The sequence below is a fragment of the Myotis yumanensis genome, unplaced genomic scaffold (assembly GCF_028538775.1).
Source record: "Myotis yumanensis isolate MYYU_CA2020_CCGP unplaced genomic scaffold, mMyoYum1.0.hap1 SCAF_2, whole genome shotgun sequence".
NCBI classification, from domain to species: Eukaryota; Metazoa; Chordata; class Mammalia; order Chiroptera; family Vespertilionidae; genus Myotis; species Myotis yumanensis.
The window spans coordinates 16441710-16466758 of record NW_027223753.1 but is presented as its reverse complement, the minus strand read 5'-3'; the positions used below and the strand labels follow the sequence as shown (position 1 = coordinate 16466758).

General features: G+C 47.3%; 2 protein-coding genes across 4 annotated transcripts in view; both read right to left on the bottom strand.

The window, feature by feature from the left end:
• DHDDS (dehydrodolichyl diphosphate synthase subunit) overlaps positions 1-5244 on the bottom strand; it is a 30146-nt gene extending 24902 nt beyond the window's left edge. For 2 of the 3 annotated variants that reach the window (XM_070404435.1, XM_070404438.1), the window contains exons 1-3: positions 5157-5244; positions 4557-4674; positions 1434-1550 (exon numbers count right to left, since the gene is read on the bottom strand). In XM_070404435.1, the coding sequence (XP_070260536.1) occupies positions 1434-1550; positions 4557-4619 (180 nt within the window). In that variant the 5' untranslated portion in view covers positions 4620-4674; positions 5157-5244. Of the gene's footprint in view, positions 1-1433; positions 1551-4556; positions 4675-5078 lie in introns of all 3 variants that reach the window. The other variant, XM_070404436.1, reaches the window with a different exon arrangement.
• A 4659-nt stretch (positions 5245-9903) lies between these two features.
• On the bottom strand, positions 9904-21632 carry LIN28A (lin-28 homolog A). Its single transcript, XM_070403187.1, has 4 exons — positions 21602-21632; positions 20956-21140; positions 11544-11728; positions 9904-10120 (listed from the first exon to the last, which is right to left on the bottom strand). The coding sequence occupies exons 1-4, from the start codon at positions 21630-21632 to the stop codon at positions 9904-9906; spliced, it is 618 nt and encodes a 205-aa protein (XP_070259288.1).
• Between the last annotated feature and the right edge of the window lie 3417 nt (positions 21633-25049).

Genomic DNA, 25049 nt, shown 5'->3' with positions numbered 1-25049 from the left:
CTGTTTAAATGTCTTCAACCCCCTACCTTTAACCTCAAAGTTCCCTGTCTTAACACTAATCCCTTCATAGACATACCCACAAACCAACTGTTATTACCTTAGGAAGATTACCAGTGAGAGCCCTGACACTTGAATAGGGTCAAGCTATAGACCTTACAGGGTCTTCGCTGGTACACCTGGTTGGTATCCACCACTGACCCCACTCAAAATAGATGCCTGTAGAGTAGCCACTGTCTCAGCGCTTCACTAATAAACTCTCTTTCACTTAAAAAAAAAAAAAAAAGCAAAAAAGATGCCAATAGCAACAGCTTCCATTTTTTGAGCACCTCCCTGATGCCGTTCGGTGCCATCTTTTCATTTTACCGTCTTGTTTAATCCTCACATAATCTCCTGACGTAGAGGTTGTTGCTATCCCCAGTTTGCAGATCAAGAAACCAGGGTAAGAAAAAGGGAACGACGTAACTCGCTGCAGGTCAGAGAGCCAGGAAGCTCCTAAGCAACAGGCAAAACTGTCTCTTAATTAGTCACAAAAGAGAAGCTGGGTTCAACAAATCTAAAGACCTCCACCCAGTATTAAAGAGAACCCCACAGCCACTTGCTCAAGGTAAAAAAATACCACTGCTCTAGCATCAGGCCATGTTCTTGTGCCAGGAAGCTAGAGGCCATGTTTCTACTCTTCTTAAAGTTAGTCTCACAAGAATTAACATATTCTGATCTCACTGTGAGACTTAATGTTTTCCAATCTGCAGCATATATTAAGAACCATAAAATATTCATGACCTTTGCTTAAAGTGATGTCCCAGTTTGGCACTTTTCCCAGTTTAAGCACTGAAAGAATTGTGTCCTGGGAAACCCTCAGACTCAGGCAAACTAGGAAGAGCAGTCACTTTACTATTGCTCCAGAAATGTCACTTCTTAGAATTTATTCTCAAATAGTACTATTTATCATGTCCAATAATAGTGGAGCAGCTAAACAAATTGTCAGCTCTTTATGATGATAAAAGGCTCTACAGTCATTAAAAATTGTAGTTAGAAAGTATATATATATCAACCCAGAAAAATACTTGCCAAAATGTCAAGTAAAAACAAGGTTATTGAAGCTATAGATGGAATTTTATAAATGTTAGGTCATGTTAGAACAAGTTACAAGGACTCGGATCAGGCACAGAAAAAATAAACTGTTGATGGGTTAAAGGTGGTGAGAGATGGCAATTTTGTTCTTATTTCTAATATTTTGTGATGTGTCTAGATGATTCAGTTTTTTATTAATGTTGATATAAGACCGATAGCTAGCAAGCAAGCAATAAAACAAACAGCTATACAAAACAATAAATAAAAAGAAAAAAAATACTCTCACACCACAGCAAACTCAGGTTTTCTAGCTATAATCCAATTTTCCACTGTTCACCTTGGGTTCTGCCACCCATACCTACCTCAGCCAGCTTGTTGAAGCCCTGTGAGTGGCCCTCATTATGCTCCACTTGGCACTTCTTGGCATAGCGACGGTTCCCATCCATTATAAATGCAACATGTTTGGGTATTGGGCCTGCCTGTCATGTGAGAAGACAAATGGTGAACACATCACATACTCTTCAAAGATAAAGGAAGACATTACAACCTGAGCTGAGAGGCCTGAGCTAGATGACAAAAGCCCTGAGGAAGGGAATTGGGTATTAAGCAATTTACTTATTATTTGTTTATTTGTTTAAAGATTGATTTTAGACAGGGAAGAGGGGGTCAATGAGAGAGAGAGAGAGAGAGAGAAAGAGAGAGAAAGAAAGAGAGAGAGAGGGAGAGAGAGAGAGAGAAACATTGATGTTAAGAGAAATACATGAATCAGTTGCCTCACGTATGCACCCAGACAGGGGATTGAACCCGCAAAGTAGGTAAGTTCCCTGACCAGGAATCAAACCCACAATCTTCCGGTGCACGGGACAATGTTCCAGCCAACTGTGCCACACTGAACAAGGCTACTTGTTATTTTTTTTAAATATATATTTTTATTAATTTTAGAGAGGGAGAGAGAGAAGGAAACATCAATGATGAGAGAATCATTGATCAGCTGCCGCCTGCCTGCCCCAGTAGCCCGCAACCTGGGCATGTTCTGACTGGGAATGGAATCGTGACCTCCTGGTTCACAGGTAGATGCTCAATCACTGAGCCACGCCAGCTGGACCAAGGTTACTTATTTTTATTTATGTGTTTATTAAGCACTTATTACATGCCAAGCACTATTCTAGGCTTTCTGTATCTCACCTTAGTCTTTTTATCATACAAATCTATAAAGTATAGAGTATCAGCTTCATTTTACAGGCGAAAAAACTGAGGCTCAGAGCGGTCAAGTAACTTGCACAAGTCACACAGCTAAAAGGCAAAGTGGGGATTTAAACTCAGGTTTTGTCTTTTAACCATGTTTTTAACCACCACTTTGATTTCATTAGTCTCCAACTGGAAGGCCCAGAAAGGACATTGACAGTGTGGTTGAATGGAGGGGGCATTCTCCACATAAAAGAGACATTCATTCACTCCTGAGCTCTATCGGATTGCTGACACACAGAAACGGGGCCTAATATTGTTGGATCTTCTAATTTTACAAAAGATGCCATACATCAGGAGTTTTATAAAAAACTAGAGGCCCAATGCACGAAATTCGTGCAAGGGGCTCAGCCCTCACAGCCCCACCTGCCTCAGCCGGCCCTTCACAGCCTCGGCCGGCCCTGGCAGCCCCAGCTTCATCTGGAAGGTCATCCATCTCAAACCTATCACATGCAGAGGATATAACATGCAGAGGATGTCTGGATGGTCATTCTGCTGTTCAGTCTAATTAGCATATTAGCTCTTTATTATATAGGATTAAATATCAGGAGTCACTTCAAAACAAACGACATTTTGGGGGCCGAAGAAAACTTGGTATCTGGTTCACAGCAGCCTTTTGTTGTCTACCACAGCAAAAAATCACTCCGTGGCTTATTTTCATCACAGGAAGGGCTCTTCACAAACTGCTTCCCCCACACCTCTCCGTCATTTTCTACTTTTGTCTCCACATGCAGCCCTTTTATTTATTTATTTATTTATTTATTTATTTTTCCTCAGTAACATTTTATTTTATTTATTTTTTTACTCTTGACTTTTTTTTAAATTTTGTTTTATTGCTTAAAGTATTACAAAGAGTATTACATATGTCTCCTTTCCCCAACCCCTCCCCCCTTTGACATTCCCCCGGCCTCCCCAGTGTCTTATGTCAATTGGTTATGCTTACATGCATGCATACAAGTCCTTCGGTTGATCTCTTACCCCCCTCCTCCCGCCCCTGCAGTCCTTTTAAAAAAAAAATGTTTTTATTGATATCAGAGAAAGGGAGAGAGATGGAAACATCAATGATGAGAAGGGATCATCAATAGGCTGCCTTCCGTTCGCCCCCTACTGGGGATCAAGCCCACAACCCAGGCATGTACCCCAACTGAGAATCAAACTGTGACCTCCTGATTCATGGGTCACACCAGTGAGCCACACCGGCTGGGATCCACACGCAGCCTTTAAAAGAAATGCCAATCATCTCTTGTTCTTCCCAACACATGACTGCAGTGGTGGCCTGAGGAGATATTTCCATATCTTGGCCTGCCTGAGTAACCTTGGTGTTTGTGTGCTAGTGTGTGAGTGGGTATAAGGCTTACTGACTCATAAATTCATTGCTACCCACTACTTGACGGTCTGTGGCTGAAAAACAAATCCAAGCTGACCAGCTTCCATCTCAAACCTATCACATGCAGAGGATAGAACATTGTTGTGGATCTTAAGAGAACAAGCTGAGGGAAGATTTAGGAAAGCAAGGGAGAGTATAGGAAACAGAGGGATTGCAGTCTTCAAATGGCTGAAAGTCGGCCCCTGTAATAGCAGTAATTAAGAGCTGCTATAGGCTCTCTCCCTCTCGGGAGCATGCCCACACCTTTCCATCCAAATCTTCCTCCCCCCCTTCTCTCTCCTAAGCTCCAAGGACCTGCGCTTTTGCCTCTATAACTTCTTTCCTGAGCCCATTTCTTCTACTGCTCACTTCTACCTCCGTGACTTTCCAAATAAACTTTCTTACAGTTTGAAAAAACACATGCAACTGCTAGACACGGAGTTTAAATGCTGTCTATGTATGCTTCACTTAATCCTAAAAAAAAACATGTAAAGTCACATGGTTCATAAAATGATAGACTAGGACTTCTGTTGTTTTGTCTGTCCCCAAAGCTAAAACACAATCATTACAAAGAAAGATTAGTTATTTTCTCTAAATCCAGAGGATAGCATTAGGAGTAATAGTTAAAAGTTTCAGGGAAATAAATTTCACTTCTCCATAAGGAAAACCTAATAGTCTATGCTGCCCAATGATATTAGGATGTGGATTTCCTGAAAATGGGAGTTAGGAGAATAATCTGGCAGAAATGCAGACCTAGAAGTTACCCTGCATTGCTAAACTCGACTCAGCATCGTGGATTACTCAATCTGAATAACAGGTTATGATACAAGATGACACAACTGACCAGGTCAACTGGTGCTGTGGGCGGGCTCACCTTTATGATGTTGGCACAGAACCGCTCCCACAGCGACAACTCTCCTTCTTTGATCCATGACATAGTTCTTGCCCGAGCGGAAGATAAGCCCAGAATAAGAAGGTATCAACTGGGCAACCTTGGATAAACAAGAAAGAGAAACAGAAGCCACAAGGCTGGCCAACAGCTACGGCTGACGTGCAGGGACTCACCGGGCAGTGGAGAGCAGCCAGCATTAGAGTCCAAAGACTGGCCAAGCCTCCCATCTTTCCACCCGGAGTCGACAAAGAAGCCAACGAATGGGACCTGCGGGGCTGCGGTCTTTCCCTGCTTCTCCTGGATGGGGGACCTTCTTCCCTTCCCCTTTCCTCGGCGTGAGCACTGGCTTTTCCCGAACCTCTAAGTCTGCTTCCTGCCGTATCAGTGCCTCCACTCCCACCCTTCCCCGCTTCTCCCTTCTCCATCTTCCCCCAGGCCGTTTCCCACTCCCGCTCCCGCTCCCACGTACGAACCCCTTCGACTGTCATCCTCGTTACCTCCTACCTCAGCGGTCTCCCAATTATTTATCCCCTCGCTAGTCTGTCCCCTCTCATTCCCGCGGCTGCCTCCCCGTCCAGTCACCTCTCCTCTCGTGAACCGCTAGGACACAGAACCTGCTCGGCTCTGCCGGCGCTTTCCAACTGCCCAGAGGACCCACGGGCACTTCCTCACGACGACGGCGCTGGAAGATGACGTCATCGCCGATCGCCGGGACACGCCCCTCGGTGGGCGTGGTCCTGCCCGGCGCCAACAAGCTCGGAGGCGGAGCTGCCCCAGCGGGCGGGCCGCAGTTCGCGCTCCGCCGGAGCCCAGAGGAATGCGCGCTCACGTGACCGCGTGGGGTGGGCGGCCGGGCTGCAGGCCGCGCGCCGGGGGAGGCGGGGTCGAGGCCCCGCGGGGAGCGGAGTGGTGGTTGGATCTACACTGGAGGCCGCCAGGGGGCTCCGCTCCACGGCCAGGATTCCGGGCTCCTCAGCTGCCGCTGGCCTTCGGGCCTGGGAAGTGGTGGCAGGCAGCGCCCTGCTCGCCGGGGGACCTTGGGAGGCCGCAGAACCGCGCGTTAGGGCCCCTCGTACGGGTCTTAGCGGGTGGCATCGTTCGGGAAGTTCCCAGCCCTAGTCAGCCGCACAGACGCTCTTTCTACCAGTGCGTTTGTGCTGAGGTGGGGCGCTGTTTCCAGGCTGTGCAGTCTCAGGACCTACACGAAGGAAAACAGTTTGGAAACCAGGGCTCTGCTATTAAATAACAGAACGGCCATCGGCTAACCCTAATAGAAAAATCAAGGGCATTCGCTCTGTACCAAACCTTTCCGGGAAACTGTCGCCGTAATTTGAGGCACTGCAATTCTCTCAATTAAAAAAGCAGCCAAAAGAAACCTTTGCAATTTTCAAAGAACCTTCTTGTAGTTTCTCTCACCAAGGAATCAAGGCAAGAAATACTGCGCTAGTAATCCCCGTTCACTGTGCCTTCCACTCTTTCTGATGAGTTACTTCTACCAGGTCCTCCAGATGAGTAACCCACCCGTGAACAGTAGTATTTTAAGTTGTTGTTAATCCTCACCCGACCATATATTTCCATTGATTTTTAAAGAAAGTGGGAAGAGGGAAAAATTGATGAAACACATCGATTGGCTGCCTCCTTCACGGCCAGACTAGGGTCGGGCCTGGGAGGAGCCTGAAACCGACGTAGGAACCGGGGACCAGCAGGCCAACGCCCTATCCATTGAGCCAAACCGGCTAGGGCAATAGTCGTATTTTACATCCTTCCTGCTTTGCTTCAGGCTAACTGTTTCAACAGCCTGCTTTAAGACTTTTGGTACAGCCCTGGCCGGTTTCCTCAGTGGTTAGAGCATCGGCCCACAGACCAAAGGGTCGCAGGTTCTATTCCCCGGTGAAGGGCATATACATTGGTTGCAGGTTCCCCAGTCCCCTTCCCCCCCGCCCCACCCCCCGTAGGAGTGGGTGTGGAGGCAACCAATTGAGGTTTCTCTCTCCCCCTCCCTTTCACTCTCTAGAAATCAATGGCAAAAATATCAAGTGAGGATTAACAAAAAAATAAGACTGTTGCTACAAGGTCCCTGGAGTGGATGTATAAAACTTCTTACCCTTGTTCTTGTTTCTGTGCACTTTCAGTAGTAGATGGTATGCCCTCAGTAAAATATCTCTTTTTAAATTCTCTTTCCGTTGGGGAAAGGCTAGATGTTTAAAAAGCATTGTTCATTAGCGAGCTAGCAAACTTGGGCTCAAATACAATGTTAACGTGTTTTCCTATGGCCTCAATTTCCCCAGTTCCACATTATTTGCCTCCCTGGGGTGCTTCAGGGGGTTAATTAATTAAGATTTGTAAAGGGATTTGAAGAGCAAGGGACAAGGTATTATTAGGGTCTCATGCCCCAAGGCATGGCCTCATCCTTTCATCCCAGCCAGTGGCATAGACAAACCCATTCTTGTGCATGCCAGGCTCCTAATCCCCTCTTGAATGTGGCCACTTCCAAGGAAAGGACAAGAGGCCTAACTAGAAACAAAAATCCACTGTAATGAGGTGCTAAGAGGACTGAACTTTCAAGATGCATTCCTATCAAAATGACTGAACAGAAAACTTAATGGTTCTTCTGTGACTTCTCAGTCCCAATCCAAGGAGGTGAGAATTATGGGAGAAAAGCACCTTAAATATCTTAACAAGGAGATGACAGTTTCAGTAGCAATAAGTCTTTATTCATTCATTTTATTTTCCCAGGGAAAAGAGGGGAAGGGAAAAAGTCAGCATGTGTTTTACAAAATGACAGCAAGTGGAAGTACCCGGCACAGCAAAATCAACCATCAAATAAAAATCCCCAGTGATGGAGGTCACCAAAGCCCAAGGGGGCTCAGTCCCCTGCAGTTTAGAAATGAGAAGGAATCAGGGAAAGAACAGACAGGTACATGCTTTCCTACCCTCCCTCCCACCCCATAAATTCAAGATTTCACACAAAGCTTTGGTTTCTAGCAGTAAACATGGAGTTACATTCGTCCGTCTCCTATTAAACAATCGTGTGGCTACTTTGACATAAGTTTTTTTTGCACCGGCATAAAAGTTCCTGAGTGATGTGGATATACATTCATCGTCCCTTTCTTGGTGTCCCAACCCCACTTTCAAAATGAAAGGCCCCCTCATTGCTGCTCTCTACCCTAGGATTAGAAATTAAAACATAGCAATCTGAATGTTTGGCATGAATCACCTATCAAGGAATGGTCTTCACTCAGGATATTGGGAAGAAAGGATGGAGTATTCTTAACTTCTTCAGGATTTTTGCACAAATCATTGAAGAGATGGGGTGACACCCCACACATTAAATGTGTATGCATGTGGGTAAATGGGCTTTTTGGGGTGCGGCTAGAAGAGGGCCCGAGTCAAATTTTAAGGACAGAAGATCTGGTCCAAAATAGGAAATAGGGGAAGAAAAAACAAAAGAAAGGATGGTTCAAGACCCCCACTTCAAGAAGAGGTGTTCCCAAGGTTATGTTTCAGATCCTTTATGCCTGGTGCAGAACATTTTGTCAAAGATGCTTTGGCTATTTTTCGCAATACAAAAAAGAAGTTTGTAAACAATAAAACCCCAAAGGAACATGGAGAAAGAACCAACACATTTACACAAACTAGGCCACCTAGCAATCACCAAATCAGCTACTGTGAAGTCCTACAAAGCCCAGACAAACACAATAACTAGAGGGGGCAGCAACTGGGGGGACAAGAACCCAGGATCAGACACACATCACCCAATGCATCCTATTGCATTTGCCCCGTTTCAACACAGTGAGGTAGGTTTTCAGTGATCTCACAGCATGTTAACGAAACCCGCTTTTCTCCTTTAGCTACTAAGACACTAATCGTTGCTGCAGCAGGGAGGGACACTGGCTGAGCACCACAAAGAAGCCATTGCTTATGGTCTCTCTGGAAGCCAAAGAGAAAAAGCAAAGAGTTTTTAAAGGTTAAGGAATTTAGTCGTTGCTTCATATATCCACCCCCGGGCAGCTCAAGATGGGTAGAGAGGTCGTGTTCTTAAAAGCTCTCTTTATCAACACACACATACACCTTGTTGTGCCTGGTAGGCCTAGCCCAATCCAGTTAGGGATGGATCTGGTATGTAATGTTAAGTCCCAAACCCCTGGGATTACAGGTATGGGACAGGAATCCTTGGTTACACATATATAGACAACCTGCATCTAATCTTGGCTTCCCCCCTGTGCCTTTCACCTAGGCCCAGCCTCTCCTAACCTTTGCACCAACCACTGATTCCTGTTCAGACCAATTTCCAATCTTCTAGTAAGAGATCAAGTAATGAGGCTACCCCATTAAAATCTAGTCTTCCACAAAACATTGAAGGTGGAGGGGTTTCAAGAGGGTACTATGGCAGAAAAGCCAGCTCTAATTGGCAAAAATGAGGTAGTTCAATAGACTATACACTCCAAATAGGTGTTCTCCCTGATGATAAAACAAAGTATTCCTGCTGTGCAGACCCGGAGCTCCTGCCCACTTATCCCTGAGATTGCTCATGTACCTGAGAACACAGTGCAGGAATGAGGGCTGTAGATTAAAATACACAAAAATACAAACCCAGAATATTTATATTACGAAAAGAAAAAAAAAGTCTAAATGCACAAGATACGTCATTCGCACACAGCTAGTGCAGCTGCATCCTGGAGAAAGTGGGACCAAGGTGCAGTTATCCAAGGGACCAAATAAATACAATGGTATTGGTCCAGAAATGGGGTGGGAGTGAGCTTAGGAGCTGCAGGTCTGCAGCTGTTCCCCAACCATCCCTTTTGCCTGTCGTCACCACCCATTGCTTGGGGACAGTTCTCAGCACCCTATCCCAAGAGTGGGTTACCGGGAGATAAGATGTGGAAACACCCTGCGTACCCCTGAGAGAGTCCCTCCCACAGAATGCAGTCGTTTGTGGTCTGGGTTCTGGTCTTACGTTAATCTTTTCACTTTGGCAGGGGAAGTATTATTACATGTCCTTCTTTAAAAGGAAAACAACTTCCCTATCCAGGCCACTTTCAAAAGCTGGAGATTCTGGGGGTGGAGACTCAAATAAAGCATGTAGGGAGGGAGTTCCCCCAAAGCCCTCACAGGCGTTTGGATCAAATGCGGTTGGAGTTCCTTTGCTTCACCCCTTCCTCCCTGCCAAGAGGGAAGAGGGGGTGATGCTGTGGAACCCGGCCAGAGATACACGGCAGTGCCTGCTGCCCCCACCCACCCTGTCCCCACTTTCTCCGATCTGCAGATTGATGCCTGCTCCTTGAAACTTTCTGATCACAAAAACATAGCCCCCGGCACCCACTGTGGCTCAATTCTGGGCATCTGGGAGCAGGGCAGGGCTATGGATCTCTTCTTCTTCATCCCGAAAGTAGGCTGGCTTTCCCTGTGAGCTGGGGGCCTGCTGGGCCTTCAGTGGACAGGAGGCCACCATGTGGCTGATGCTTTGGCAGAAGTGGCACTTCTTGGGCTGGGGTGGGAGCTTGCATTCCTTGGCGTGATGGTCTAGACCTCCACAGTTGTAGCACCTGGTAAAAAGCAGGATGGCAAAGTTGAGAAAGGAGTGAGAAGAGATCAGAAGCCTTTCTCTGAGTGAGGACACTTGGCTCTTCCCTTTTGGAGACCAATTTCTCCACTTCTAGAAGGAGAAATATGACTAGATACCTTTTTTAAAAAAAATAATCCTCAACGAGGATATTTTTCCATTGATTTTTAGAGAGATGAAGAGAGAGAGGAGGGAAAGACAGAGAGAAATATTTATGTAAGAGAAACACATCGATTGGTTGCTTCCTGCACGTGCCCAGACCAGGGCCTGGGCCGGGGAGGAGCCTACAACCGAGGTACATGCCCTTGACCAGAATCGAACCTGGGACCCTTCAGTCTGCAGGCCAACGTTCTATCCACTGAGCCAAACCAGCTTGAAATCCTTTCCAAACCTGTAATTTTTTAGATCAGCGGTTCTCAACCTGTGGGTCGCGACTCCTTTGGGGGTCAACTAAGACCATCGGAAAACACATATATAATTACATATTGTTTTTGTGATTAATCACTGTGCTTTAATTATGTTCAATTTGTAACAATGAAAATATATCCTGCATATCAGATATTTACATTATGATTCATAACAGTAGCAAAATTACAGTTATGAAGTAGCAACGACAATAATTTTATGATTGGGGGTTACCACAACATGAGGAACTGTATTAAAGGGTCGCAGCATTAGGAAGGTTGAGAACCATTGGTCTAGATGATCTTCAGATTCATGTCACCTTGAAAATACTGAAATACCAAGAATAGAAACCACAGACCCCAACTGAGCACTGCAATTTGGGTGATAGGTAAGACTCTAACATACCCTTAAAAAAACTAAGGAGTCAGATTACATGATCTGTTTGAGCACAAAGCTAAGATGAACGAGACCAGTCAAATGGAGACCTGGTGAAGAAGCAACAAGTACAGATGCATCTTCTTGTCCCCACAACTTTCACTTTCATATCAGTCTCCTTTAGTTCTAAAATAATCATGTGAGGCTAATATCACTATTCCCAGTTAGTAATTGAGGCTAGAGCTCAGAGCAAAATTACTTCTCAAATGCACTCCTCACATACTACTCTCTTCTCATCTTCCACATCTATAGCAGCTACCCCAACCATCTAGATAGGCTTCATTTTATTTTTAAAAGTAGATTTTTATTGATTCAGAGAGGAAGGGAAAGGCAGAGATAAATAGAAACACCCATGATAAAAGAGAACCATGGATCAGCTGCCTCCTGCACGCCCCCCACTGGGGATTGAGCTCAAAACCCAGGCATGTTCCCTAACTGGGTCACACCGGGACCCTGGTTTATGGGTTGATAGCAACCTGGCCCAAGAGATGAGACAAGATCGAGAGAGCTCTCCCCATCCTTAGCATGTCTCTACCAGTCCGCACAAGCCACCATCCAATCCATACCTGTCTCCCTTTGATCTGCGCTTCTGCATGTTCTTCCCTTTTGGCCGCCTCTCACTCCCAATACAGAATACCCCACCAGGGCCAGTGACTCGGATAGATTCCAGGCCCTTGGCGGACTTCTTAAAGGTGAACTCCACTGCCTCACCCTCCTTCAGGCTCCGGAAGCCCTCCATGTGCAGTTTACTCTGCGGAAGGGGAACACGGTAAATTTTAATGTTAGTCTCCATCATTACACACACCCTCAACAGTAATATACATGTAATCCCTACTAATGCAGGAACCAGTGTGATAACACTCCCATTTTATCAGTAAAGAAAGAGAGTCAACACAATTAAGAACAAGAAATCTACATAACATCAACAAAGAACAATTGTTATATAAACAGATGCCATTACATTTCATACGGCTATTCTCATTTTAATTTCTAAGTAAAATAGAAGGAAAAAAATTTAAACATAGCATTTAAGAAATCAACAAATATAAAAACCATAAAATAAAGCTTATATGAAAATTTTAGTATTCTTGCAACCTCTTTCCAAGTTTGAAATTATATCAAATAACTAAAAGTTGAAAGAAAAAGACAGTATGACCCAAACAGATGGATCAGAAGATTATAAAGGAAAGACCACTAGGAGAACCAAGCATATGTGGGGAAATCAATAGATGAGAAAAACAATTTAATAATACTGTTGAGAACATTAGCTCTCTATTTGGAAATGAAGCCAGAATTCTACCCTTTATATCATATGCATTCAAAATACATTCCAGAACTTATATATCTAAATGCTAAAAAAAGGGACCAAAACTATAAAATCAAGACAGATAATTAGACAGATAAAACTACAAAAAGCTACTAAAAATCAGAAAGAAAAAAACCCCACAGAACAAAATATAACTAGGCAATTTGAAGGACAGCATGACAATTTAATTGGTTTGAAAAACACAACACCCTGGCCGGTGTGCTCAGTGGTTAGAATGTCAGTACTGAAGAGTGGTGGGCTTGATTCCTGGTCAAGGTGGTCAAGGTCAACAGCGAGCACCTGGGCTACAGGTTTGATCCCCAGCCCTGGGGCGGGAGGGGGGGGTAGGGGCATGCAGGAGGCAACCAAATGATGTTTCTCTTCCTTTCTTTTTACTCCCTTCCCAACCATGCAGCCATTTAAAAGAATGTCGAGTCCCTGTCTTGTCCACTGCTGCATTTTGCACATAAATAATGCCTCACACATTTTTGCATTAATGAACAAGAAGTAGATTTTAATTATTTGACTTGGAAAAATGACCAAATATTTTTAAAGGAAAATTGATTTAGAATAACGTATGGAGCAATCCCATTAAGATACTGAATTTAAAAATATTGACACTTGCAAAGAACCTAGCAGCCTTCAAAAAAAAAAGAAAGAAAGTGGGAGTTATTCGCACAGCTAGTTGCAACACCCGGTGTCAGAAGAACCTAGGGCTCCTATTTGAAGCTCACAGCCCATTCCACCGTGCCACTTACTGCATAACAACAACACATTACTGGAGGTGACATCCCTCCCAGACCTTCCCAAGAATGGACTTCATTACACCTTCTTCCATTTACACTGACAAATGTCAACAAGGTGTAATCATCATAGAAAGCAAGGTTCAGAGAAGCAAAAGGAATCACTCTGCACCTTGTCCTGGGGCTGGAGGGAACACAGAGTCGTGTTTTATGCTGTTGGTGGTGGGGGTAGACTATTTCAAACTGGGTCTCAGGTGAAACGTGCTCTTTAGATAGATGAGATCCCCAGTCATCAGTTACTCACGTTTTTGTTTTAATCTACATGATATGGCTTAAGACGAAACTTCCATTGAAGTAATTTAGAAGTAAATTAAGAGCACAGGCTCAGGCCCCAGACACATCCTGGTTCATGAAATGCTGCTTCTACCAATATCTGGCAGAGTGACCGTGGTCAACCATTCACCTCTGGGCCTCAGATCCTCGGCATCTGCCAGAAGGCTCTACCGTTGCACAGTGACTACCCTGAATTTGAAGTTAGCTTTGACTTGTCTTTTGAGCTGGGACAAGCCAGAGTGAATCAGGAGGTACTGGAGGAGTTGAACCAAGAGCGTTCTTGGCCCAGGCATTACCAGCTTCTCCTAAGATATACACCCCCAGCTCGGGCTGTGATTCAGCAGATACGTGATTAAGAACATGTTTGGAGTCTGAGGCCCTGTTTCCTCCTTTCTAACCTACAAAATGGAAGTAAATACTAATTTGATGGTAGTGCTGTGAGGTTCTATGCATGAGAATTATTTAACACATAAATCTCCACTGAGTAGCAATTATCAACCTCTTCAAACTGGATCAGGGGAGGGTAACAGTGGGAACCGAGTGTCAAGAGACTGGGAATTTTAACTCTGGGTTTTTATCACTAACTAGCAGTGGAAATCCAGAAAACTATCTCCTCTGAGCTCAATTTACTGAGGACAACTCTCCTTATCTATGCCTCATAGGCTTAAGGACGTAACATAAATGGGGACTATATGAAATTGACTGGTTCTCTCGGGTCACCCACTCCATCACTGGAGGCTCTGAGGTCTATTTAAGACTTTGAAATAGTTAAAAACAACAGCAACAACAAAAAAAACCCTGCAGGCACCTCACCATAACCGGTCTTGGACTGGAGGTCTCTAGGGGTGGCTCCCTGCCCCCTCTGCCCCTTCCTAAAACACATACTTTGAATTCCTCTCTTATCAGATAGGTAATCAGCATGCAGCCCCACTGAGCCAGCCTCACAGGGCCTGCATCAGAAAGGAGCCAGAAATTCTTGCCACCACCCCCTCCCCGCCCCCAACCACACACAAAGCAGGGCCTGCCCCTCTCCCCAACCCCTCCAAAAAAAAAAGAAAAGGCTTGGGGGGAGGGGTAAGGCTGGAGCTCCCCCAATAGAGCCCAGCCCCAGGAAACAAAGAGTTGACACTGGTTGGTTCTGATGGTCAGATTCCTGGAGTTCCAGAGGCTGCAGATTCCACACATCACCCCCACCCCGACCCCCACGAGCCCCACCCACTACATTCATCGTTCCTTCCTTCCTCCTTCATGTAGGGGTTATGGTCACTGTGTGAGAAATGCATGTAGAGATACCTATCTTCCCCAGGCAAGCTTGCTGGGTCTGCCAGTCACCACCGGCAGCCATCTTTCCTTCTCTCCAACCTGCCACCCACTTCCAGGGATGGAAATAAACAGGATCTGACTCCCTTCTCTTCCCTCTTCTCCCTTCCCCTCCCATTCAGTGCCTTCAGTCAAATCCTTTACACAGGAACCACAATTAGAGTTACTTATTCAGATAAATTATTTTAAAAGTGATGGGGGAGGCAGATCTCCAATCTTCCTTTCCCAATTTAACGAGGTTCCTACCAGCTCTAACAAAGCCCTCTTTTTGTCACACCACTCCTTTCTTACTTTTATTAATTTTTTAAATTAAAAAAAAAATGGTTTTTTTAAATTGATTTCAGAGAGGAAGGGAGAGGGAGGGAGAGATAGAAACATCAATGATGAGAGAGAATCATTGATCGCTGCCTCCTGCACGCCGCACACTGGGGAATCCTGTGGGGCATTGAGCCTGCTAGCCAAGCCACGTGCCCTTGGACCGGAATCGAACCCAGGACCCTTCAGTCTGAGGCTGACACACTATCCACTGAGCCAAACCAGCTAGGGCACGCCACTCCTTTCTACCTCAGTGGCAGAGTCAGGATTTCAGGATACTAGCTTTGATCACAGGAATCAAAGCTGGGGTTCCCAGCTTTTCTGTAACACCCACGGCATATTCCAGCTCAAGACTATCTAGGTGCCCAGCAGTGCACACACACATTTGTGTAATACACGAAGTTCTACTATCCAAAATTACTAATATTTACTAAGCAGTGTTTTTTTAAATATATTTTATTGATTTTTTACAGAGAGGAAGGAAGAGAGATAGAGTTAGAAACATCCATGAGAGAGAAACATCGATCAGCTGCCTCCTGCACACTCCCTACTGGAGATGTGCCCGCATCCAAGGTACATGCCCTTGAACGGAATCGAACCTGGAACCTTTCAGTTCGCAGGCCGACGCTCTATCCACTGAGCCAAACCGGTTACGGCTACTAAGCAGTGTTTTAAGCACTTTACATGTTGTAGCACATGTAACTCATGCCGAGCCTGTGAGGTAGGCCTTACTATGACCCCCATTGAACAGCTGACATCATGAAGGCAGAGGGGTTAAGCACCTTGCCCAAATTCATAGTGAGGGGCACAGCTGGACTGACTGCAACTAGCCTGACTCTAGAACTAGTGCTATGCACTATAATGCAAGTCACATAGACATGTTAAAACTTTCTAATAGCCAGGTTTAAAAAGTAAAAAGCAGCCCGACCGGTGTGGCTCAGTGGTTGAGCATCAACCAACGAACCAGGAGGTCACAGTTTTGATTCCTGGTCAGTATTTTGGGCTCAGTCCCCAGTGGGGGGCATGCAGGAGGCAGTTGATCAAGGACTCTCTCATCCTTAATGTTTCTATCTCTCCTTCTCCCTTCCTCTCTGAAATCAATAAGTAAGAATATATTTTAAAAAACATTAAAAAAGTATAAAGCGCCCTGGCTGGTTTGGCTCAGTGGCTAGAGCATCGGCCTACGGACTGAAGGGTCCCAGGTTTGATTCCCAGTCAGGGCATATGCCTGGGTTGCGGGCTCGATCCCCAGTACGGGGCGTGCAGGAGGCAGCCGATCAATGATTCTCATTGTTGATGTTTCTATCTCTCTCCCTATCCCTTCCTCTCTGAAATCAATAAAAATATTAAAAACAAACAAACAAATAAATAAATAAATAAGTAAGTAAAAAGCAGGTGAATTAATTTTATGACTCAGTCCTGTGGTGTTCTCAGAATTGGCCCTGAGCTTCATTTCTGAAAGTAGAGGGTTTGGTGGGGCTAGAACAAACCAACTGGTTCTCTAGTTTATTTGTTAGGGAGGATGAGAAAAGATGTGTCCAGAACCCCCCCCCGCCCCCCGACGACCACCACCACACACACACACATCACTTCTGCTCAGACATAGTAGCCAGGACCACAGCTCCTGCCTGGAGTTCTCCACCAGATGGTGCTGCTCATCAGCCCATTGGTACAAAGGCAGCCAGAGGGAGACCAGCAGCAGGAAGGAGTTGCCTGTGAACGTAAGTGTTCGCCTAGATTTCTCTTCCCAGCGACTTTGGGTGCACATCTCTTCTGTCCTCAGGAAAAGGGAGTTTCAAGGAGACTGAACTCAGATGAGGACCTGTGCAGGGTTGAGTCCTGATTAGGCAGGTGCTTACTCCTCACCCTGCCTCCACCCTCCCACTCAGAGCACGGAAGAGAGATCTTGGAGTTTTAAGCCAGTAACCCTGCTCCTGTGCCATTTACAAAAGCCATTAACTTGGATTTCGGATTCCTATCTAAATTACATTAACTCCACGCTGAGATGATTTAAAATTAGTCTGTATTAATTATGTACTATTCTTTAAAGTTTTCTCTTCCTCCTCCACCACCTTCTTTGACCTCCCAAGACTTAACACATAGTAATTAAGCAATTACCGTTCATGCCTGCAGGAAGGAGGGGTAGAGGTTTTCCCTCCACCCCACCCCCAAATTTAACCCAGAAGGATGGGAATTCCAGAAGGATGGTGTTATGCTTTGATTAAGAATGTTCCAGAATCTATCTGCCCTGGAGAAAGTCACTGAAAATGACATACAGGGCAAGTAGTAATGTCACCAAATACAAGTTCTAAATTTGTCAGAGTGGAAGCTTTGCTCAGGATGGTGGTTCAGCCTTTATTGGGGACATTGTGTAGTAAGCATGTCTCCTCAGAAAGAAAAGGATCCAAGTAACCCAGGTACTTCTCTACCAACTTCCTTGAAAGTCAAAGTGATTCATTTTTTTTAAATGTTTTACCCTATTAAGATGGAAATAACTAACGAATGACCAGAGAGCAGCCAACAGTTAACATTCCCTCCCCATTTCCAGTCTTTTGCTCCTGAGGAAGACTTCTGCTGACAAGGCCCCCAAACTGTTTGTGTATCAGATTCCTCAGGAGTCCCATGCTTCTTCGCATTCATTCCTTCTGCTTACCAACTGTGAACTAGACAGCTAGCTGGTCCCTCTCTTTGAAGAGCTTACAGGTTAGGCGAGGGGGTAAGACAAGAACATCACTGACCTAGATATGAGGTGAGTAATCAGAGGCACCAGAAATGTTATAAACCAGGTGAAAGGTCTCTTTACACACACACTACCCCCCACCCCCAACCTAAACTCAGTCCCTAGGTCAAATTAGGGCTCTTCTTTTGCCTTCAAGTCTTCTAATAGAGCCCTTTAGCCAGAAAGCTACTTCTTAAATATTTGGGCCCTGGTCGGTGTGGCTCAGTTGGTTGGAGCATCATCCCATACACCAAAAGGTGGTGGGTTCGATCCCCAGTTGGGGCATGTGCAGGAGGCAGAATTCCAGATCCAAATATCTAGGGCTGATGAGAAATCTCTGCTTCATTTTTTTAAAGGCTAAGGCTGATTTTGTTTCTCACTCATTCATACCTGGGGGGCATAAAGTGAGAGGGAGCATAAGAAGAGTAGAGGTTAGGCACTAAATAGGCCCACTTGGAAAGGGAAAAGAAAATGTTAAATTGCTTTTCCCCCTTCCTCTCTCCTTAAAAAAGGGCTCCCAGACCACCTCCCCTGGCAGATGTTTCCTTAGAACAATTATATCCTTCTCACCACCTGCACCCCAACTCCAGGGTGCCCAGCAGCAGCAGCCAAAGAAGGGGTGGTTTACTTCTTAAAGAGAAATGTCTTACCCTTCTTCCACTTTCCTCCCTCAGGACAATATTTAGGGATCATCCTACAACGACTTAATTCCTCTATACTAGATTTCCAAAAAAAATAATTCAAATTTCTCAAGTGCAGGGACTGAAATCACTAGTCTAACTTACTGCTACGATAGGGTTTGAGGATTAATTCAAGCCCAGGCAGTGTGCTATCAAGACCTATCAAGTAAGGCTCAGTCACTGTCCCATGACTGTTGGTCATAAATTCTTGATTCCTTTTCCCAGCTCAACTCCCTCCAGATAACTTATTCAACTGTGGAATGTTCTTCCAAAACTCTGAAGTCCAGATCATCTCCTGGCTAACTCATCTGAAACGGATGGTGTGGGCTCCACTCCCCAAACCTGAAGGTTCCTGCTCTATGCCATCTAATATTCCCAGTTGCTTTCGATCCTAAGGTTAAGTGCCTTGAGGCATAGATCCATTTGCTCAGGAAAATCTTCCACGGGCTTTGATTATCACTGTGGGAGTTCAGAACTAGTCACACCAAGATGTGCCTCTGTGGTATGTGGATTGTTTTCAAGAGAGACTTCTGCCCCTACCTATAAGAACTTGGATTAGGGGCCTTGCCCATAGTAAGAGTTTATCAGAGATGACCTCATTGACCTATCTACAGAGCAGGACAAACTTCTATTTACTAAACATCTGCTCTTATTGTACTGCAATAACCCTTGAAGCCCCCAGGGCACCGTACCTCATCCCTAGCTCAGAATGTCTTACACACCCATGTTCCCTTTATATTTTTATAATGTGCATGTGGGGTCTCTGACTCTCCTATATGTGGGGTTCCCAAACATATATATTAAATTCAGTTATTCTCTCTTACTAATCTGTCTAATGTCTACTGGATTGGACCAGCCAAAAGAACCTTGAGGGTAGAGGAAAGTTTCTTGATGGCATTATATTTCCCTAAACCCCTCCCTATTTAGCAGCCTTAGGAATGAAAGCAAGAAAATGTTGGTTCTGACTCTTCCTCCAAGACTCCCAAAGTTGGGGCAGCTGTCTAGTCCATCTCCAGACCAGGAAGGATTATAATCTCTTTGTGATCCGATAAATGGCAGTGGGGGGGCAGGCACCCTGCTGAGGAGGGCCATTCAAAGCTGGTTCCTGTAATAAAGTGATTTAATAGATCTGAAGAGGCCAATTCCCTTCTTTCTCCCACAATTACTTCCTGTGGTTATCAAACACATATGTAAATGAGACAGGAAAGGTGGCCATATCACTAACTAGAACTAGTTGTCTAGTGATGTTCAAGCAGTCCAGTGACCCCAAGTCACCAGCATTAACTGGCAGGTCCCCAACTCCTTGCATCTTCTATCTCCCTTGTTGCCCTCAGTCTACATCCTCCATGAGGACTTCCAACCAGTCCATCCAGCATCTCCCTTCTCCACCCCTCCCCCTCCAGAATACCATCCCTCAGGCTCCAACCCTTAATCCCCACATCCTCCTTCCCCCTCCCCCATGGCTCCTAAAGCCAACCTTCCCCAAGTAACCCCTCCCTGCCCGGCCTCGGTGCCAACCTACTTGGCCTGGGGTTAGCAAATTTCTTTTTCTCAGGCCCAACCCTAAACCTCCAAAAGTGAAAGGGACACAGGCAGCAACTTCCTCTCCATGTTATGGGGAGCTGGTGCCCCAGGACCACCGGAAGGTATTTAGGAAGAGGTGAGAGGGAGGCCAGGAAGGAGGAATCCTGAAGTCCCTGGCTCCTTGTTTGAGGCTGGAGATGTTCGGACAGCATGAATGGCTGTCTGGGGCCATAAATGACAAGCTGAGAATAGGTCCAGCGGCTAGCCTCCCTCCACCCCATGCCCTGCGACCCTGAATTTCACCCCCACCGTGCTGCTTTGCTTTAACTGAGAACTTGGGGTTGCGACCTAACTCCCTCCCAGCCTGGCTCAGGAATCTAAGGCCTGGGCTCCTTAAGCTTCCCTTTCTGGTAGGAACTGGACAGCAAAAAGCCCGCTTGGTGAACTGTATGCCTGAGACTGGTCGTTGGAGAAGCTTTCAAGCTCCCAAATAGACCCTTTAAGGATCTGACAAACCCACCTAGGCCGCAGGGATTGAGTTTTAGGAGATCGGACGGACTTCGTAGCTTTACCCCCCCCTTGGATCCCAGAGAGGTTTCCCTCCCTCTCCCCGCGGGGAGCTCCACTCACAAGTTAGTGAAAAGCGCTGGGCGCTGAGGGCCCCGCTATGGCCGGGCATGTGCTTCCTTGGCCGGCCTGCTCGCCCTCCCCCCACCGGCAGGCACAATACAACCTTAGTTTCTGCCACATGGGGTCACCTCCTTGCCCCTGCCTCCTTCCCAGGGGAAAGAGGTAACAAACACGTGGTGAGCCAGAAGGGTTCCCGGAAGGGGGTGGGAGGTGCTGATAATGGGCTCGGCCGCTCGCTCTCGTCCTGTAGGAGTTACCAGGACTCAGGTCCGGGGCTCTACCGCACAGACCCGGACGCACAATGAGGGCCCTGGATCTCCCTCAACCCAGTGGCCCCGCGTGGCCGCCCACCCCTGAATATGCGCGCCCACATCCCCTTCCCGCTAAAGTTACCAGAACCGGTCTCACCTGGTGCACAAAGACATCCACGGGTGGGTCGAGCGCGACCCCCGCGCGGGCGGTCATGGACAGGAAGCCGAACCCCATGCGCACGTTGAACCACTTACAGATGCCGGCTCCGTGCAGCAGCTGCGGCTCCTCCGCCGCCCGGGCCGCGTCCTCCCGCGCCTCCTCCGGCGCCTTGGCGCAGCCACCTGGAAACGGGGAGGGCGCTCAGCTGGGGGGCCACGGAGTTGGAGGACCCCCTCAGAGTCCCGGCTGGGACCCCGGACGGTCCAGCCCGTGGGTGCACACCCCGGAGGCTGCAGCTACCAAGCAGCCGGCGGTTAAAGACCTGTCCCGGCTGCCTCCCGCGCTCCCCAAGCTTACACGGAGGCCAGCGGTGCCCCGAAAGTTTTGCTCCTTTTCCCACAACACGTTGCCCGGGACAGACCGCCGGACAGGCCCCTCCTCTTCTCTCCCGCTGCCCCCGCAGCCTGTGTGCACGCCTCGGGGACACCAGCGTTCTTTGCTCCAGGGATGGCCCCTGAAGCAGGAGGCCGCCCAGACTTGGGGTCCTTCGGCCAGCCCGGAGGACACTTTCCCACTTCCCTTTTAAGTGGTTGCTGGGCGCCCCAGCAGCCTAGGGTGTCCCCAGTAAGTACCAAGCTCGAACCTGCAAACTGCTGGTTTGACACGGAGCCCATGGTAGTCGGCTAGGCCCGCGGCCCGGGCCCCAGGTCGGGCGGCTGCTGGCCCCAGAGAAGTCCGGAGGCAAAGGGGAGGCTCTGAGAAGAGGCTGCTACATCTTCCCCAGCACAATAGCGGTGGGAGGGCCCACGGCTTTTCAAAGGCTCCCAAATTCTAAAAGACAATGACCCAACCCCCCGCGGGCAGCCCCCTCCCCTCTCCTCCCTCGTCTTTCCCCTCCCTCTCCCTCCGACTCCAGCTCCTGCCCTCCCCCACTCTGCGTCCTCTGACACCTCTGGGGTGTCCCTTCTCAGAACCTGGAGGTTTGACACCCCCTCCCCACACACATCTGGAAATAGGGGCCGTCAGACCTAGAAGTATTGAGTACTCGGAATTTGAAATCCTTCACTTTAAGGACTCATTGGGGTGGGGGTCCCCAAAGCAGCATACAGGTGAGGGTACTGTGTGTGTGTGTGTGTGTGTGTGTGCCTGTGTGTGTGTGGAGGGGGGGTAGTTTTAAAACCATGTGACTGCTCCCACACACACTCACACACCACCCCCACCCCCCGCGCAGATAATTATACATTCCAGAGAGTTGGGGGAGGGAGGTGTGAGCCTGGCAGCGCTGGCCAATCAGAGACACAAACCACCTGTCAAGGGAGAAATGGATGAGCCCTCCCCCTCCCCCAGCCCTCCAGCGCCCCTCCCCCTCCCTTCCCCTTCGGGCCTCGGAGCTGACCCGGCTGCTCGGCGCTGACCCGCTCTCACCCCCCACCCCCGTGTGCTTAGATAGACCTGGAGTTCACGATACGAGGAAGCCTGGGATGGGGAAGCCGGGGGGCGGGCGGGGGGGGAGGGAGGAGGCGGGCGGGAGGCTGGAGACCCCGAAGGACTGATCTCCAGTCCAGACCAGGCGCTGCCTCTCAAAGTCTGTTCGTCTCTGAGTGTCTCTGCTTCCCTGAGTTACCGACTGAGTTTTTCTGAGTGTCTCAGAGCGCTCCTAATTGATTCTGTGTAAAGAATCCTTGCTTCTTTCCTTCCAAATCTGTGTCTAAAGTTGACCCCACGTGGAGCTTTCTGACAGAGCAGGAGGAACCCAAAGAGGCTGGAAGCGTGTTCCTCTCTCCACCAGCGGCCCGCATGCTCCCCCGATCCCCATCCTCTCCCTAGCAGTTCCGGGAGAGGAACTAGGTGGGTACGTGGGTCCTGGCATTTCCTCCAGCCTCCGGACACTCAGGTTCCCAGACCATCCGCGTTTCAGTCCCACCCTAAAGCGTGCTCCCTCCCCACCGTGGGGTTGGTGGGAAAACTAGAGTTGGGGCTCTCCTGGTTTTAAGAAGCAGCCTCCGCTTGTAGGAGATAAAGCGGGTTGGCCAGGGGGGTGGCTATTGCCCTGGTCGGAGATGGACAATGGCCCGGGGCTCAGTGCACGGCCCTGGCCCTGCCCCTTCACTTCCGGTGCTCAGTTCAAACTGGACAATGCCAGCTCCGGCCAGTTCCCCTCCCCCACTGCTGCAACCCATTTAAAGGGACAGAGCCTGCTTTCGGGGGCTTCCGCTTGCTCTGAATTCAATTTTCTCCACCAAGTGTGCAAACACTCAACTGCTTTTCACCCTGCGCCCGCACGAATGCATTTGGGAAAGAGAAAGGAGATGAGTGGTGGTAGGGAAGGGGTAGGTGGCGAGGAGAGCAAGGGACTGTGGACAGATTATTTCTCTTTCCTACATGGAGTGCTGCCCAAGAGACTGAAACTTGAGTGTAAGAGGTGGGGGAAGGACTGGGTGGTAAAAACAACAACGGTGGCCCTTTGTTATTCAGCCTAAAAAATACAGACCATTAACCCCCCGCTCTCAGCTGACAATCCTAATTGAGATCTTGCAAGAGTTTTCTGAGAACATCAGCCAAAGTCTTTTTTATTTATTTACTCCTCCCCACCTAACAGTCTTATCTCCTCCGGTTACTAGCGCCCTTAAAAAATATGTTCTCTCCCTGTACCTCTGTTCCTAATACTCAGGAGTGATTGAGTTCGGGTAACTGAAGAGTGGCTGAAGAAAAGAGACTCAGAGCAGGGAGTTTCGTGTTCTGGTTTCCCTTGATCCGCTCTCACGTGAGATGCCTTCTCCCGGCAGTCGCCACTAGTTCCTCTGTCCAGGGTCCTGAAGACCCTGGAGCTCTGTCCACGGTGCTGAAGTAAGCCTCGCTCTGCGGGCTCCCAGCTTTGAGAATGCCTTCTTGAGTCTCCACCTCCAAGTCCTTCCCAGAAAACCTGATTCTTCTCATCCCCACCCCCACCCCCCCCACCCCCGGTGACCCTGATAGACTTGAGACGAATGAAGGGTTTCTCCTGAACGCTAAAGAGGACATTTCCATCCCGTGAGGGCAGTACAGGTATCTCAAGCTCCCCTCCAGAAAAATGGGTATAACTTTGAACATGGCCATGAGGGTGAGGAAAGAGGCGATATTTTCTGATTTAAAGTAAACTAGAGCATAAAAAACTAATCCTGTTTTCTAGTTATTTCCCTAGCTATTAGCACTTTTCATAGAGGCACAGGCATTGAAGTCATCTTGCCCATGTTAGTGATCAGCTTTACTATTTACAGCTCTGTGACATGGAGGAACTTCTTTGACTTCTATATGCCTCCATTTCCTCCTCTGTCCAATGGGGATAATAAAATATTTTACTCTCAGAATTATTATAAGGACAAAGATAGATTGTGTAGCCCAGCCGGTGTGGTTCAGTGGTTGAGCATCGACCCAGGAACCAAGAGGTCACCGGTTAATTCCAGGTCAGGGCATATGCCTATGTTTTGGACTCAAGCCCCGGTAGGAGGCACGCAGGAGGCAGCGATCTCTATCCCTCTCCTTTCCTCTCTCTTTAAAAATCAATTTTTTAAAAAAACAAATCTTGTAGATAAAGCTTTTAAAATAGTGCCTGACATATAGTTACATCTTTTAAAATATTTTTTATTGATTTTAGAGAGGGAGGGAGAGAGAGATAGAAACATCAATGACAAGAGAGAACCATTGATCAGCTGCCACCCACAAGTCTCACACCCAGGACCGAACCTGAAACCCACTGGTTCATTGGTTGATGCTCAACCACTGAGCCATGCCAACCAAGCTAATTACATCTTAATAATGTAAATAATTACTGTTATTATAGCTGTTGTGCACATACTTGTCTCTATGATCTAGGACCTGCTGGATCATTTGTTCCCTGAGGACTGGGACCATGCATGTGTTATGTCTTTCTGCATCATCTCCCACATCTTTACTGGTACCTAGTACAGTGCCTGGCCCACAGAAGGTACCTAAGAAGTGTTTCCTGAATAGGCTTTAATTGAAATAATAAACATTATTACAATAGTCATAATACTTATTTTTTTCTTAGGCTGCTTCTCATGAGTCTGAACAATACAAACCCAGCAGGGGGT